This window comes from Lactuca virosa, chromosome 5, assembly GCF_052849685.1.
Source record: "Lactuca virosa cultivar CGN04683 chromosome 5, Lactuca_virosa_CGN04683_v6, whole genome shotgun sequence".
In the NCBI taxonomy this organism is placed as follows: domain Eukaryota; kingdom Viridiplantae; phylum Streptophyta; class Magnoliopsida; order Asterales; family Asteraceae; genus Lactuca; species Lactuca virosa.
Window position 1 is genome coordinate 360,313,554 of NC_136430.1, and position 19,138 is coordinate 360,332,691.

The 19,138-nt window shown below is 38.2% G+C and overlaps 1 protein-coding gene across 1 annotated transcript; it reads right to left on the minus strand.

Moving 5' to 3' along the window:
* Positions 1-12,150: 12,150 nt before the first annotated feature.
* LOC145113520 (uncharacterized) lies at positions 12,151-12,681 on the minus strand. Its single transcript, XM_079049595.1, has one exon. It carries the CDS (start codon positions 12,679-12,681, stop codon positions 12,151-12,153), a length of 531 nt encoding a protein of 176 aa, XP_078905721.1.
* Between the last annotated feature and the right edge of the window lie 6,457 nt (positions 12,682-19,138).

Genomic DNA, 19,138 nt, shown 5'->3' on the forward strand with positions numbered 1-19,138 from the left:
CCGGGATGTGTGTATGAGGATGACGGTGATGACTCCAGTCTTAGATACCATCCGAGAGGCTCAGGTGGAGGTTGTGAGACCGGAGAACCGCAAGAGAGAGTGTGTGGTTGGGCAGGTTTCCGAGTTTGTGACGGACAGTCGTGGGCTTATGAATTTCCATGGGCGGAATTGGGTGCCCTATACAGGTGGAGATCGTCGTGTATTGTTAGAGGAGGCGCATAGATCGAGATTATCGATCCATCCAGGAGCCACGAAGATGTATTTGGATCTGAAGAGAGGTTACTGGTGGCCCTGTATGAAGAGAGATGTGGCATAGGTAGTTGATAGGTGCTTGACCTGTTGTCGGGTTAAGGCCGAGCACCAGCGCCCTCATGCCAAGCTGCAGCCACTAGAGGTTCCCCAGTGGAAGTGGGAACATATTTCTATGGATTTTATTACCAAATTACAGAGGACCGCACGAGGTGTCGACGCGATATGGGTGATTGTGGACCGACTGACGAAGAGTGTTCACTTCCTTGCTATCAGTGAGAGCTCTTCCGCAGAGAAGTTGGCCGAGATTTATGTGAGAGAGGTGGTGGCACGACATGGAGTGCCGACGTCGATAGTGTCAGATTGGGATGTGCGTTTTACTTCCAGGTTCTGGAAGAAGTTTCATGAGGAGTTGGGTACCCGGTTGCACTTCAGTACAGCCTACCACCCATAGACGGACGGGCAGAGTGAGCAGACGATTCAGATGCTTGAGGACATGTTGCGTACGTGTGTCATGGACTTTGGTGGAAGTTGGGACACTTATCTGCCCTTGGCTGAGTTTTCTTACAACAACAACCATCATTCCAGTATCGGCATGCCTCCCTTCCAGCTTCTGTATGGAAGGAGATGTCGAACTCCCATCTGTTGGGGAGAGGTGGGGAAGAGAGTGATGGGGAGCACTGAGATAGTGCTCAAGATGACCAAACAGATTCAGCAAGTCAGACAGCGGTTACTGACGGCCCAGAGTCGTCAGAAGAGTTATGCAGACCGGAGACGATCTGAGTTAGAATTCCAGGTCGTAGATTATGTTCTCCTGAAGGTATCCGCATGGAAAGGGGTGATCCGATTCAGGGAGCGGGGCAAGTTGGGCCCTAGATACATTGGTCCTTTTAGGGTGATCGCCAGGGTAGGTAAGGTAGCTTACCGGTCGGAGCTACCTGCAGAGTTGATTCAGATTCATAACACCTTCCATGTATCTCGGTTGAGGGAGTGTGTGGCCGATGAGACGGCAGAGGTACCCTAGAGGACATTCAGGTGGATGCGAGCCTGAATTATATTGAGAGGTTGATCGCGATCTTGGATCAGAAGGTGAAGGTTCTGAGGAAAAAGGAGGTGCCCCTAGTGCAGGTTCAGTGGCAACATCGGAAGGTATCCGAGTGGACTTGGGATCCGGAGTCCGAGATGCGCGAGCAGTACCCAGAATTATTTCTAGAGCATTACTTCGAGGGCGAAGTCTGATTCTAGTGGGGGAGAATTGTAACATCCGGACTCCTAGGTATATTATTTATTTATTTATTTATTATTTATTTTTGAAGGCTATTGAACAACTCGACGAGTTGGCGCTATAACTCGTCGAGTAGAGTCGTGTTTGGCCACGTGGGATTAGTAACCTACTCGACAAGTCAGAGATTCGACTCGCCGAGTAGACACTAAGTGATGAAACCCTAAATCCCTGGGTTTGGGGCCTATTTAAGGACACTTATAGCCTCATTTGCGGCTCACCGGCTGCCCAAATTCACTGAGAGAAAACCCTAATCGGCCTTTGAGCTAAGAGAGATTATTAGAAGCTAACTTTGAGTGTTTGGTGCATCTTTTGAAGAGAAAGGAAGGATTCCAAGCCAAGGGACGAGAAGGGGCTGATAGATTTGTGGCTATTTCATCTAGGAGCTTTTGTGAAAGGTAAAGAGTCCACACCTTTCTCATATTGTTGGGTAGATCTCATATTATTGGAGTTTAGGGCTTTTTCCATCTAATATTGGGACTTTGAGTGTATTGAGTTAATATAGAGATTTGGATATCAGATCTAGACCTTGAGAGGTCCCTATAGTCCAAAGTTCCCTGCTTTATTCAGCCATAATAGAGCTTTTGTGTGAAAACCCCTTATTAGAGCATGTTCTTGCCATTTCAAGCCCTAAGTGCCATGCATGGACTTAAAGCTCGTGACTTTACGTGATAATCGAGCCTTGAGAGTGTAGATATAGAGTTTGGGAAGGTTTTCTATCTTGAAATCGTCTGAATAAGAAATGAGTCTGAATGGACTCGACGAGTCGGTTAGGGTTGTCCCAATAATCTTGATCATACGATAGCTCGGCGAGTTGGGGGTTAACTCGACGAGCTGAGTTGGACCTTCACGAGACTTCTGTGGAAACGAGTGGACTCGACGAGCCACATAGGTGCACTCAGCGAGTCAGGTCAAACATGGACTGTTGACCCGAGTTTGACTTCTGTTGACTTTAGGGTTTGGTCAACATGAGTAATGGAGACCATGGAGGGGCAAAAAGGTCTTTTACCCATTCCAAGAGTTAGAGAGAGAGAGAGAGAGAAACAGCAACATTTGGTATATTTTGAGCATGAGTAGAGTATTAATTAGAGATAATTATTCTATGTGTAAGGAGGAGGCTAGTTCGAGATTTCCGTGTACGAGATTGTTACTTGCTAGCTTACGAGGTGAGTCTTCTCACTATACTTACCATGAGTGGTATCTTTGTGTGACTGAGATGTGTTATGTGTTATTCTGTGTATTGTGATATTTTGCATTATGTCTTTGTGATTTATGTTGAGTATTATTATTATGAGCTTATTGAGTTTGGACCGGAGGGTCCACCCGAGTGTGGGACCTGAGGGTCTCCACTGGAACACATCGACCGGAGGGTCGTATTGAGTTAGTCTCGAGTGGTTAACGCGATGTGTGTAGTATTTTGGGGAACTCACTAAGCTTTGTGCTTACCGTGTTATGTGTTATGTGTTTCAGGTACTTTCGAGGATCGCGGGAAGGCCCTGACTTGATTGTACACTCACTCGCATAGAGATATGTTTTTGGAGGATCCTAGATTTGTGATAAACAATTTTTGAAAAATGTGTTAATGTTTGATACTTGAGATTTTTGAGAAATGTGACATGTGTTTATTTGTGTTTGAAAAATGAAAAAAATTTGTTTGGAAATTTTCATTGTTACACTGCATCTCTGACGGTGATAACTGATAGGGTGTCTTGGCTATCGGTGTTGCACCTGGAACCAGATCTATACGGAACTCCACCTGTCTCTCCGGAGGCAATCCAGGCAAGTCATATGGAAACACATCTGAACACTCACGAACTACCGGTACATCCTCGATCGTCCTTTGTCTCTCCATCCTGGTGTCTGATACAAAAGTCACAAAGCCCGAACAACCCTACTGAAGATATTTCCTTGCTCTTGCAGCTGAACAGAGAGCCGATCCGCATGGAGCACCCTCACCCTGAATAACTAGTTCTCCCCCACCTGGGGTTTGAACCCACACTAATTGGTACCCGTAATCGATCATTGCCTTGTTAGGGCTCATCCATTTCATCCCCACAATGACCTTGCTCTAGAGAAAAGGAATAGGAACCAAATCAATTGGGTACCTCTATCGGAATAGCTCAAGAGTACAACCCTGATGAACCCTCGATACTCATATTGAACGATCATCGGCGATCTCTACCTCCAATGGGTAATCAAGCTCCCCAGGAGCATCACTAAACCATTTGTTGAGCGCAAGAGATATAAATGATCGGGTAGAGCCTGAATCAAAAAGAACCAGAGCAGGCAATTTGTTCACTGTGAACGTCCCTAAACATCACAACATAAAACATAAGCATAAACAATAATGAACGCGCATAAATTAATGGAAAACACACCCGTAACTACGTCAGGAACCACACGTGCCTCCTCGGATGTCAGCTGAACATCCCTGCTCTTCACTACAGGGGCCGCCTGCTTTCCCTCCCGACCATCTATGATCCTCAAAGTCGTCGATTCGGGTGCTGCAACCGCTCCTACCGTAAAACTCGGGTAATCGACCTTCTTGTGGCCCCTCTGATTGTAATGAAAGAAAATCAGACCTAAAACATGAGTGGTGGTGGTGGCAGTGCAATCCCTGTCGAAGTGCCTTGTCTTGCCGCGCTTATAGCAGCCCGAACCACCCGCCCTGCAAACCCCATCAAGCATCATGTCGTACTTTCTACAGCGGCCTCGGCCATGTTGGCCCCTCGATCTAGAATAAAAAAAACGTTGGGTTTATTTGTTGAACCCCCAGTCATCTGCACCTGCTATGCCTTCCTCTTTCCAATGTGCTCCAAATCGATTTCCCATTCCCGGGCCCTAGATATCATGTCCTCCAATGTCGGACAGGCCGAATAGCTAACAAAATCTCGAATATCTAATCTCAGCATGTTGTGGTACCGAGTTTTCTTCATCTCCTCATCTGCAGCATATTGGGGTACCAATAAATCTCTCTCTCGAAACTTGGCAGTGATATCCGCCACGATCTTAGTCGTGTGCCGCATATACTGGAACTCCCTCGCCAACTGTTGCACCTCAATAACCATTGTAAACTCCACTCGGAACCGGGTCACGAAATTTAACTAGGTCATGGCCTCAATGTCGGGGGCTCCCAAAGCATAACCAAACTCCTCCTAACAATCCCGGGCTTGCTCCCTCAGACAGGTTGTGGCTTTCCTCACCTTCGACCCCTCGGGGCCGAAGCTAGTCATCTGAGCACACTCCATATCTCATATACATTGTCTGGCGGCAATGAGGTCCTTCACCCCAAAGAGCTCCAGTGCCCCACATCCCCTAAATTCCATGAAAGAGAAAGTACAGGCTCCGTGCTGACCAGTAGCTAGCTCGGCTCTAAAGGCCCGAAAGCACTCTTCCATCAACTCAATTATACCTTGCTTGATCGACCCGAATATCACTGGGGTCGCATCAAGGATTCGTCTCGTAATCTCAGACACGATGAACTCACGTAGCACCTCATCAATTCGTTCGGTACCATTGTCGAACCCGATCGAGATCCTAGACCTCCTGCTCCATCACGTGTCATCACCATGATGAAACAAGTCGTTACTTAATCCATATTATCCATTAACTTTGCCACTTTAATATCTATATTTATAAAAAAAACAACAAAAAAACAAATACAATATCCAGTTTATAATTAAACAAAAACAACATCAACCAACTTCTTCTTTATATGTTTAAAAAATCAATGATAAAAAATGAAATACGTAAACCATTATTTGAGGTTCAACGATAATACTTACATATTTTATAGAAATAATCTGTAACTAATCCATTTGTTGTCACTTTTTTGTTGTTTTGAATGTAGATTTGGAATAGAAAGAAAAAATGATATAAATAATATATATATATATATATATATATATATATATATATATATATATATATATATACTACAATTGTTTAAAGTAAAATGTTATAATGCAAAACAAAAACGAAAAACATAAAACGGTAAATCGACTTAGTTGTAATCTAATAACTTAACTATTTAAAGTACATTGTTATAATAATAAAAAATAGGTTTTTTAGTTTAAGTATCTTCCTTTATTTTCCTTTTAAATCATTAAGCGCCTAGAAATACCCGCCTGAAATTGATTTAGAAATTAATTTCAGGTTGTCCCCGCTTTGGGACTACTTTTTGAATACTTTATCTCATTTAGGATGTGAACGTGTATTACATGATTGATTGTTTAAGAAAGATTCGGTTGTTATTTTCTCTTTGCTCCTCGAGTATATATTTCTATATACACTTAGGAGCTAAGGGGAAATGCTGCCGAATTTTTTTTAAACGGACAATCAGGTAATACACATTCACATATGAGGTAATCTATTCAAAAAGTGGGTTTAGAAGCCTAACCTTGTGAATACTCTATCCGATTGAGCAGTTACTCTATCCTTATAAATATTCAATCCTAATTTTAGTTCTTGTAGAGTAAACACTAACATCTAACTTATGTTTCAGTTGCAACATTTCTATTGATAAAACATGAACTACTATTGAAAACCGTAACTCTACCTTGTTGCAACAAGGACTTGAATCTTTTCTCGAGAGGTCCTGTAACATCCATAAAATTTCATTAAATTTAAACTTTTCAAAACAACCCTTTTTCTATAGAAGTGTTTACAAAAATCGTTGTTCCCAAAACATTATTTAAAAATAAGAATCTCTTTCAACATAGTTTTCAAAACAGTCACATTATTAGAGTTTCCCACAAATCATAGGTCCAAAACGTGCGGATGTGTACGGTCACACCTTCACCTTGCCACGATCCACTGAAGTACCTGAAACCATAAACCAAACTGTAATGATGATGCTTAGTGAGTTCCCCTAAAGTACCAACACCCAAACAGATAACATATACAAATAACATGTATTTGGTCCACATCTAAAAGACTGGATTACCCCTTGAGCCCACAGTATGAGTCTGGCTTGCCTATCATGCCCACAGCTCATATATGGCTTGCTCTCAAGCCCACAACATAAGTCTGGCTTGCCCTTGGGCCCACAGCTTATGTCTAGCTTGCTTCCTCGGTCCTTGGTCTGGAATACCAATGAGGTACCCTCAGTACGAGTCTGGCATACCACCCGGTCCTCAGCTCGAATCTGGAATGCTAATGAGCCCTCAGTATGATACTGGCATGCCCTCCATGGCCCTCAACTCATATCTGGAATGCAAATGAGTCCTTAGTATGAGTCTGTCATGCCCTCCCTGGCCCTCAGCTCATATTTGGCATACTCTTGGATTTGTTGGCTACAACACAAAGCAATACAACCTCAACCCAACCCACACAATATGTCGACATATAATAGATAATATCATAAATAGATAAACATACAGTATCATAGGTAGTCCTACAGATCTACCAGACTAGCATATTAAAACTAGCATGCATATCTATCCGATACTCAGCATATCAACAATATCAGGTTATCAAACCAATGGGCCGGCCTTGGTGCCTTCGACCCGAAAGTATAGTGAGGAAAAATCACCTCGAATTCAGAAGCTCCACGAAAGAAATCCCTAGCTGCTGCCCTGTCGGCTTCCCGAGCTATCAGTACTAACAACACACCCAAATAGCAATTAGGTTCCATGCTATAATCTATAATCCTTACTTGGGGTAAAAGGACCATTTTACCCTTGACCCAACATGAACCAAAACTGGGGCCCAAAACCAAAAGATCCACAAAGGCCCGCCAATGGCCCAATTTTCTAAATTGGGCCCAACCCCATATTGGTCTTATCCTAAGCCCATAATTTTCCTTATATACAAATCAGGTTACCACAAACACCCCTTGGGACAAACTTGGTCAAAGACATAAGTCAAAGGTCAAAGTCAACAGTCCAAGTTGACCCAACTCGCCGAGTTGTCCTTCAACTCATCGAGTTTCTCCATCAATCTGCACACAAATCGGAAAAAACCAAGTCAACTCGCCGAGTTCCTTTACCAGTCTGAAAATGTCGGGGGAAACTGAGCCAACTCGTCGAGTTTATCCAACAAACTCGTTGAGTTCGCCAGTAACCCATCTCTTAACACATTAAGCACTTAATCCATGAGGACATGACTCCAAAACATAGATCTAACTTCCTTGAGCTGGAAAACCACGTAAAATTTCCAACTTTACGTTCATGCATGTCTAAATGTAGCTCTTAAGCTTGGAATGGACTTAATAATTGACTTAATACATGCATGACACCAAAATCCTCCTAAAGTTTGCACCTTTAAGCATAATGAACCCTCCAAACATCCAGATCTAAAAGATTTAGCTTATAAAACAGCCTTAACCCATCAAGACCAACCAAAATGGGACAAAGAAGCATAAAACCAAAGCATGAAGAGATCTAAGCAAGGAGGAGGCAAGGTATGAACTTGATACCTCAAAAGATTTGCAAAATAAGTGGTGATTCTGGATCTCTAAGCTTCACACTAAGCATTGCACCTTCAATCTTCTTCAATCCCTTCAAAATGAGCAAAATGGGCACTAAACTTCCTTCCAAGTCTTCAAAAACTTGATAATGGAGGCTACAACTCGATTTAGGGTTTGGACAACAAAGGAGGCTGATAAGGAGGCCAGGGAAAGAACTTAAGGCCTTTAAATAGGGTGCAAGACCCTAAAAATTAGGGATTCCTTCCCAGCCACCAACTCGTCGAGTTGAGGCTCCCCAACTTGTCGAGTTGGTTCATTAAATCCTCGCGATCCTCCCACCTTCAACACGACGAGTTGATCCTTCCAACTCGTCGAGTTGGCCTAGAAATAGGGTTATTCTCAAAAATTTCTCTTCAAGATTTCAGATGTTACAACTCTCCCCCACTTAAATTAGATTTCGTCCTCGAAATCGCTCCTTACTAACACTCATAACCAAAACAAACACTTGAGGAACACACCCGGAAATTCTGCACATAAACAACCTTCCTAAAACTATCAAACCCAAATAGAAACTGCAAACCTGAAGAAGAACAACCCATAATCCCATGCAAAGACCCAACCTTAAATATCCGGACTTGGGTATTGAATTGGTCTGACTCCCTAACAAACCTCCCAAACTAAACCAATTGCCAAAACCATGAAACTTATCCATCAAACAATCTATTCATCCCTTGATGATAACAATTCCATAAAACACAAGAGATACAAAATACAGACTTCCTCGACTGTCGGGCCGATACACTACTGCTAAGAGCCCGAAACCTCATCATTTGCCCTTCATTCACAAGATGAAGCCACCCTAGAGTGCAGAAACATAAACTAGACTCTAAATCCTTCAACTGATGCCTTTGATATACAGATTTCTTAACCCCCTCCGCTCTGGATACGGACCTTGCACGGTCCCACTCGTGATTCCCAACACGAGTTTCCACCAAAAGCCTGCTCGAAAATGGCTACCCATGATACCTCCTCACGGAATCTTCCCTAAAACTGATGAATATCAATTTGAATCTACCCCCAGTCCCTAACTGGAGCCTTACCAGAACCATGAAAAATGATCCTCGAAACACACCGACCGCAAACTTATCCCAAAACCGAACCATATGATGAACCCAAAATCTTAATACACTTGACTCTTTGCTATGCCATTACCGACCACTGCTTTGACGAGCGACGACGATCAAACCATGAACTTTTGTGATACATCCAACCCTTACTGATTCTGGTGTACCCACACCTGGGCACCCACTCGATGCAATCACCAACAACTTTATGACTACGACTGCATGAGGAATTTCCAACTTGAGAATCACAAATCTAACAACCGATTGCAGACAACTGGAATTATAATGCATACAACCTTCCGATACTTTCTAATACCTGACTGATACATTCCTCAATCCTTACTGCTTCCCTTATCCAACAAACCGATTTACGACTCGCCCGGCCCCCATCAACGCGTCCACACCGGAAGCACTACAAGCAGAAGAAATGAACCATCATGATCACTAGGCACACAGCCTACGACTGGAATACCTCTACAAAGTCCTCAATATAGGTCTGGATTGCCTCTGAGCCACAACATGAGTCTGGTATGCCCTCCCTGGCCCTCAACCCATGATTGGAATGCTCCTGATAACCTACCGACACTGTCGTCCTCGCATCATTGGCCCAACACTCCGGGCCTGAAGATACTCACTTCATTCCATTACCTTGAAGGGACCTAAATAACTCCCTTACAAAGCCAACTAAGCACCACAAAACAGCTACCAAGTAAAACCTTACGAAAACAAAGTCGCACACCATTCCGCGGATAGGATAAGGTTGCACCCTTGGTTCAAATCGGAAGCTAAAACCCAAAAGAACCATACACATAATTCGAACCAAAAGCCCCAATGCCCTCTTTCCCAACTCACACAGAACACCCCCATACACATACTTAAAAGACCCAAAATCTCATTCGAAGAGAAAAGGAACACCAGAGATAATCGAAATGTCACCTTAATCGAAACAGAAAAACATCTTCACGGTCGGTCAAAACAAGACCCCATATTGGACTGAGACTGAACGGATTCCATCACTACACCACTACATAAATAGTGACACACATAATTTTAAGGGTAGCACGCTGAAAAATTTACATTTCGTCGGAAAGTTTTCGAAAAAAAAAATCTGTGTTTTAAAATTTGAGGTGTTACGCCCAGGGGCGTGTTGGGTCTATATGCCTAAGAATCATTATGGAGTGATATTGCTAATAATATATGATCCTATAGGGTCACACATTTATCAAGTTGGAACATTTTGTATATTTATTATTAATATGATTATTTATAAATAATATCAATTCTTGTATTTTAATTAGGGAATAATTATTGTTTTATGAAAATAATAATTATAAAAGAGTATTACTAGTTATTATTATTTCATATGGTATGAATTAATAAGTCATGCACAACATTTTGGACTAGTTGGATTATTTTGTCTTTTACCTAAAGACAAAGTTTATATTTTATAAACTTAGAGTTTATAAAAAATAAAGAATCCATCCTCTTTAAAGAGGTATGGCCGAAATTAATAAACAATTATGGAGGTTGCTTTTCAACCTCCATGCTTTGTCTCTCATGCTTCTAAAGGCTAGCCGTTATTTTAGAGTATTTTAATGGTTAGGCCTTACCTTTCATGGAATATATAAAGAGGTGTATGAGGCTTGCATTTTGTGTGTGAAACACTCTCTTCTTCCCTTCTTTCTCTCTAAAACTGTGAGCATGAAGAAGCTCTCTTCTTTTGAAGTTCGGTGTCTTGTTTTGGTGATTAGAAGCCCTCTTGAGTTGTCTCATTTAGTGCTTATTTGGGTTAAGGACTTAAAGGTTTAAGACACTCAAGAATACAAGAAGGAACTAGCATTCGAAGTGTCTTACTCTTGATGGTGGATACTTGTAGAGAACATCATACACTTTGATCTTTTGTTATCTTCATCAACACCCCAAAACCAAGTGGCTTCAAAGGCTTCAACGGTTATCTCTAAAACATCCTATGGTTGGTTTTATTTCATTCTAACCTCTATAAATGGATCCATGATGGTTCCGTTTTGTTATGAACTAAAAATAAACTTGTTATTTTTAAAGTCTTCCGTTGCCGGTTTTTGTGAAAAACAAACCTTTTTATTTCGTATCAAACCCCAACAGGGCGGACCCAATATTTCATAGTAGGTACGTCACGGAAAATTTTAGTAGTGTCACGATAGTATAAAAAAATTCAAAACTTTTTGCATTGCGCTCGAAAAAACCAAACATTATCGGTACGACTGATGATACCATAGTAGATCCATCCATGGTTGCATCGGCCATCCCGAGAACCCCTATATCTACCACTAGTTACAGCACTACTACCAGCGGTACAAAGTATGTGACAACAATTTTATGCACAAACAACAACAAGAGCTAGAGGATGTACTTAAATATTTGTAGAGCCAAGTTCCTAAGAGCATTGGGTGTGGACAACTAGTCATAACACCAAATTGGTGTCACCTCACATGCCACATAAGCAATGATGTTATAACACCAAGTGGGGAAATTGTCACCATGTTAAGAGCATGTTATAACACCAACTTTTTTCCATTTCATAATTTCTTTTTTTTTCGAGTTTCTTTTTTTAGTTAAAATAAATATATTTTAAATAAAACATAATATATAAATATAACATAATGTTTCAAAAATAACATAGCATTTAAATTACACATAACATCCAAATTGAAAAAAAAAACATTACAATAAAAAAATATTTTATTTTTCCTAAACACCGCTATTCGTTATCATTACCGTGGAAGATATAATCCACCAAGTCCTCTCGAAGTTGTCTGTGTTTATTTGCGTCCTGAATGTCAACGACTATATGCAAATACTATGTTGTTCCTGGTTGAAATTGAACGTGTCTGGGCTCCGTTGGGATATAGTGTGCAATATTTCGTCCTTTATCTTCTACTACCATGTTATGCATTATGATACATGCATACATGATATATCGTAGAGTTTCTAAGTCCAATGGTCGTGCCGCATGTTCAACTATGTGTCACTTCGCCTTTAGCACTCCAAAAGCACGTTTCATATCCTTACATGCTCCTTCTTATATTCTCTTGAAAAAAATTGTCTCTTTATTCAACCAGGTGTCGGAATGCCTTCACGAATGTGGAATGCTGAGGATATATTCCATCTGTACGATAATACCCATATTTGTATTCGTTTCCATTCACTGTGAAATGAGCATCTGGGGCCTTTCCATTCAAAAGATCGTCGAATATTGGCGACTGATCAAGAACGTTGGCGTCGTTGTTGGAACCCACAACCCCAAAAAATGCATGCCAAATCCATAAATTTTGAGAAGCAACAACCTCTAAAACCAACAAAGGTGATTCGTGATGACCACTTGCGTATTGCCCTTTCCATGCTACTGGACATTTTTTCCATTTCCAGTGTGTGCAATCAATGTTTCCAATCATTCCGGGAAACCCATGGCGTTCTTCATGGGTCACATACAATTCTTGCAAATCATGCAACGAAGGTTTCCGCAAATATACGTCTCCAAATGTTTCAACAACACCTCTTGACAATGTATACAAACTCTCCCTTGCGGTTCTTTCGGACATTCTCATATAGTCGTCTATGGTGTCAGGTGACTCCCCCATAGCAATCAAACGAATGGCCGCAACACATTTCTGCAACGTTGTAAACTCTCGTCTACCTGTAGCATCATATCTCAATTGAAAAAATTCATACCTAAAACATAAATTAACTACAGTTTAAAAATATAGTACATTTGTATTAAAATTAAAGAAACATGTAGTACATTTGTATTTATTTTGTATAAAAGTATAGTAAATATGTATTAAGAGTAAAGAAACGATATCGGCTTTCCAAGGCATTGGTGATCCGTAGGAACACATTCCTACTCAAACAAAATCTTCTTTTGAAGTCCTTCGACCCGTATACATAATTATCCGCAAAGTAATCGCGATATAGATGTTCGTGTCCTTCCTCGTGATTTTTGTTTAACATCGCACGTATTGTTAGTAGCGGGGCTGGGTCTGGTTGTAGCAACTCGTTACTGTAATAATGATACATCATCCTGAAGAATATATCGTCATCAGAATCATCAGACGAGTCGAAAGGATCCATAATTTTTTTGATGATAATTGAAATTATATAGAGAGAAAGAGAGAAATTGTGTAAAAATATTTATAAAATGGTAGGTATTTATAGGATAAATGAAAAAAATTTAATAGTTAATTTTTTTAAAAGTGACCCGTTGGCAACGGTCCGTCAACGATTAAAGGTAAAATTCAACTCGTTTCTTCCGGTTGTGACGCCAACGATATACGCTCTTAACGAGCTATAACGAGAAGAGGGGGGGGGGGGGGTGTTCTTCCCGTTATAACGACGTTTCGGTTGATCCACGTCGGCAATAACGACGTTTTTTGGCCCATACCACATAGTCTAATTACATATGATTGTCGACAAGCTTTAGTTTCGATATCAAACTTTGAATGGTTACATATTTATAAGAATTCGATTGTTTGAACGGTTTAACATTAAATTTTGAATGATGTTGTAATAAACTTTTTATGTATGTGTATTAAATATGGAAATTTCAATGTATTGATATTAAATCTTGAAGAATAATTAAAAAAAGGAAAAAAAAAATCACAACAATCAAAGCTATAGCTAGCAACGACATGTCACCGTTACTGGATATAGAAAAATCAAATAGAAAACATCTACATCAAACACATGTCGTTGGAATAAGTATGTAATTGTTTTTTGTTTCTAAAATGTGAATATGTATAGCGACTGAACTCTGCGACGAGATGTCGTCATGAAGCCATTCTATACCGACGAATAACCCAATGACAACATTTTTAGCAACAAACACCAAACAACAACGACTTTTCGTTGTTTTGTATCTTATACGTACAATGACGACTTCCTTATATAATGTGATGGCATGTGTATAACTAAAACCCTTATTCTCATAGTGTTTTGGTTTCTTGAAAATGAAGGATGATTTCTTTAGTTAATTTGTTTTTGTAAATGACGCTACGTTCGTGGTCATCAAACGTGATTTCATGTAAAACATTGGTTTTTAACTGAAAATTATAATTTAACTGAAAATTAGAATAAGTAACAAAAGAAGATCTTAAACATTCTATTACAAGCTAAAAAAGCATCCCCACCTTTATAAACAAATATTTCCGTTTTCAAGCGGTACACTATTTTTGTTGCTTAATGTTGTTTTGCTTTTTTGTTTTGTTTTTATATTATAACTATAATTTCATTAAAATACAGTTCAAAACATCGAATTACCTTTACCATACAAAAAAGCTTAACGGCACATCTTGTTATCCCGTTTGCCATCTCACTCGTTGTACGATGATATTTGAATTAATGTAAATTTCTACCTAAAAAAAGAACATCGATCATTGAGCTCATACCAATGTTATGGAAACCAAACTCTCTTAAATCAATTGCTTCTTTGGGATATGTTAATAGGGCTCGGCCAACTTCGTGTATTCACCAAATAGGGTTAGAAAAGGACACGACTGAGTCATAACACATGGGTGTTTTCTTTCCATGTGAGAATATGCATGTAGTGCTTGGCTCTTTAAAAAACCTTCTAATTACGGCTAAACAATATGCAATACATACATGCATCTTTGTTTTTCTCTAAATGAAAAAACAAGATAAAAGATAAAGTTGGTTACGTTGCGTCTAAAATTTTCATTACCGGTTTCAAGATTTTTTCAAAAACAACGGGTGACTGCATGTATTTGAAGAGTCTCGATGTTTATTAATTAAAATATTTCCGGTAGTTAGGGTTAAATACAATATTGTTAAAACTTAAAACTTGTACCTCATCGGTCATTCCAACAAGTCTGGGTTTATCGATCAAAATTTAACGTAACACGATATTATCACAACTACTATTAGTCATTGTTGGTTACTATAAACTTATTTTAACTAGGCAAATTAAGTTAAAACATCAATTGATGGAAGTTGATTTATCAAGTATGCACGAATTGATATTAAAACTCAAGAGCTTTCATTAGTCAAATGTAAAGATACAAAAATATATAAATATTTAGTCAAAATATATGATAACATGATATATATTATCACTAATAATTAAATATTAATCACGGTTAGGTACTACGTACGTACGTACTTAATCTAACCCAGAGGCTTTTCTTTCCTTTGAGCTAATCAACCCTAAGCAACCACTTATTGTATCACTTTATATGGTTTAAAGAGCAATAATTAACGGCCCAATATATATATATATATATATATATATATATATATACTAGTTTATAACCCGTGGGAACCACGGGTTATAAAATTAATTAAACTTTCATAATAAAAATTTATAATTATTAATCAATCATTTTAGATAAATTATTAATTAAGAGATATATCAAAATTTTAAAGTTATTATAACTTCAAATTTAACATATAATTAGAAAATATAAATTTGAATTTTGAAATGAATTGCCTAATATATATCTACATGATACATGGCATAATATTAATGAGGAGTTGTATTAGAATGACATTTGGCAAAAGAATATTCAAACTATTCATTTATTAGAATAGGGATATATATATATATATATATATATATATATATATATATATATATATATATATATCCCTATTCTAATAAATGAATAGTTTATTATATATATATATATATATATATATATATATATATATAATCAATAGAAAATGAGAAATTTCATCAAATGACCAAAAGGAATGAGGTGTTTGAACATGGTTATTATAGGATTTTTGCCTTTGATCGGGTTTATTTCGTAAATAAGAAAAAGAATAAAGGAGATGAAAGTAGAAAGGGCAACAAAGTTAAAATGGAATTTAATGAAAATTTTGATCAATTTAGTTAGACAAACAATTAGGTGTCATTTTCTATTCTTGAAATTTGGTCGATATGGTCAGAAAATTAAATTGCATAAATTTTGCACTTTCACTTTTTTGATTTTGCAAATTATAAGTTTGTGATTATTTAGTTTAGATTTAGTATTACAAGTTTACGGATTAAATATACTATGTTTTAGATGTGTGTAGTTGAAGATATTAATTTTGATGGTTGTGGAGTTTTAGTTACTGATTATAGGCGTATTACCACTTTTTTTCTTATTTTAATAATTGAAACAAATAATGTAAATAGTTTAAAAAATTATAAACGGTCTAAAAGTTAATTTACATTTGTTAAGGACCAAAAACGCAACAAAAATATATAATAAAGACTACCCGAGTCAAAAATAAAAGTTAGAGACCATCCATGCAAATTACACCAAACCACATTAACCATTTATGTAATTTACCCCATAAATAAAACTTATAAATTATAATATGCATATTTGATGTGTTATCATTTATTAATTGGTTCGTGATTGTTGCCCTAAATATGCATTTTCTATTATATATATATATATATATATATATATATATATATATATATATATATATATATATATATATATATATATATATAAAAGGGTTCAAATGAGAAACCACTAAAAGTTAAGAACTCTAAAAATCACTAATTTTAACTAATCAGATCCGGTTCTCATTTCTCACCAACACAAAACATAAAATTCTACAGCCACTTTCTTTCTTCTATACTTCTCACCATGGATACCAACACCGTCGGTTATCAGCCCGACCACCACCACCTCCTCCCTCCCCGTCGATGTCTCTTCCCTCTCCTTGCATTTATGGTTATTCAACTCTAGTTATTTCTCTCTAATTTGTATGAAAACCACCAGATCTGTTCAGATCTAGTTAACTATCACCACCACAAACCTCTGATGAGTTTCCTTCAAACTCCGGCGCATCAGATCTGTTACACGTCCGCCGCCTCCGCCGGTGGCACACGACGAAACAACTTCGGACCTGATGTAAACTTGATGTGTTTCAGGTTAGATCTGCATCGTCCTCCTCCGCTCCTTAATGTCTTCATCTTCATCTAACGAGCATCATCGACCACAACAACTTTATTGACGACGAGGCTTTTAGATCTGAAGTGTTTAGGTCCAGATCTATGTTCTCCTGTGATAGATCTACGATCTCCGGTAGCAGATCTATGATTTTCGCCTCTAGATCTACTATTTACGCCTTCAAATCTACGAGTTTCAGTGACATTTAGTGACCAGATCGAAAATCTTCGTCAATCTCCATCGTTGTTGTTGCCTTGTTACTTCAGTGAAACACTACTAACTCGTCTCCATCTCTTTCGCACTACAAGAATAAAGACCTATAGGAACAACAAAAATCGTCACTTTAGGGTGCAAAGTCGTCGCTATAGATGTCAGGGACGACATGCCGTCACCATAGGCCTCGTCGCTTTACCTCTGTCACTTTAGCTCATTTTGTCGTCACCATAGCCTTCGTCGCAATAGGTACACCTAAAGAGACGATATGTCGTCCCCATAGGTACCCCTATAGTGACGACCTGTCTTCCCCACAGGTGCACCTATAGCGACGACTTGTCGTCCCCATAGGTGTTTGGACACAATTTACATTCAGTCCCTATTATTTGTTTAATTTTGCAAAAATTTTACATAAAATCCGACAAATAATAAATTTAACTATAAAACATTTCAACATCATACAATCAAAAGCTTAAAAATATCATACACAATCGGTTTACCAAAAACAAGCTAACATAATTTGAAATTGTTTAGATGTTTTATACAACACAACCAATCTATTACTTAATCGAATTCATTAGAACTATTTTTCTAGTCACCACTTTCAGTGTCTTCATTTTCATTAAAACTGCCATGGTTTGGGCGTTTGGCTTTTGAGATACAAACATTTGCTACATTTTTCACTTTTTCTTCCAACACCTCTTGTATGACCACTTCTTTGTCCAAATGCAAGCTTGAGGCAATCTATTTGAATACAATATAAATAATAATAAGAATAACAATTCCCAAATTTGAATACACCTACAATGGGAAAATGACTTATAATGGTAAAAATGTTTCAAAAACGTTCAAAAAATACCATTGAAGTTTTGCATGTTCAAAAAATATCATCCAATTAAGGGTTTTGTTCAAAAAATACCAAGGATGTTGAACTTTTGTTCAAATATCACTAATGATGACCGGATGTTTCAGGTTATTGAATGACTAGGCATATTATAAAAACAGTGTGCAATGTAGTTTGGACCAAAACCGTAAAAATCTATTATTTTTATTATAAAAACAGTAGGGAGGGGCAGTTTGGTCCAAAACTTTGAAAATCCAAATTATTTTTACTATAAAAAGAGAATGTAGGGGTAGTTTTGTCCTAAACTGTGAAAACCGATTTTTTTTACTAAAAAAACAATGAGCAAGGGTACTGTGGACGAAAACTGTTAAAAAACAATTTTTTTTACTTAAAAAATAGTGTGCAGGGACAGTTTTTACCAACACTATGTACCCATGGTTTCAATGAAGTATAATTGGGAGCAACTTGTAAGTGAATGACCTGCATTCGGATCCATCTTCAGATGAACTATCACTATCTGAATCGGTTGTCTGCATATCAACAACATCAAAAAATATTACAAAACTGTTGAAATATTAGCTACCAAGTTGATTATGACTTAAGAATCATCCATATAAACAATTACCACTTGATGGTAATCAAAATCATTGCTAGAACTGCTTGAACAACTAGACCTTCACCTACTGCCAATGGCATTATCCCCTTCCTCCTCACCTTCACCGGGAGCACTACTAGCAAAGGTCTCCTCACCTCCTTAAAATCCACAATCATTTATAACAATATTAGCAAACATTGAAAATTTAATATGAAATGAATAACATGATTCTTAGATGATCTTACTAATTTTATTTTCTTTCACGGCCTCCAGAATGGATGTCATGGCCTCATAGGGTTCTGTATTAACATTTTAACACCATATGAATATGATTAAAACATCATAAATGTAATCTTTGGAGTTATGAAAACAAAAAGAGACATATAATCATACTTCTAACACAATCCATTTAGCTTAAAGCTTCTTGGGTACTAGCTTTAGCTTTAAGCTTCTTGGGTATTCTAACCTGTACAGTGTCC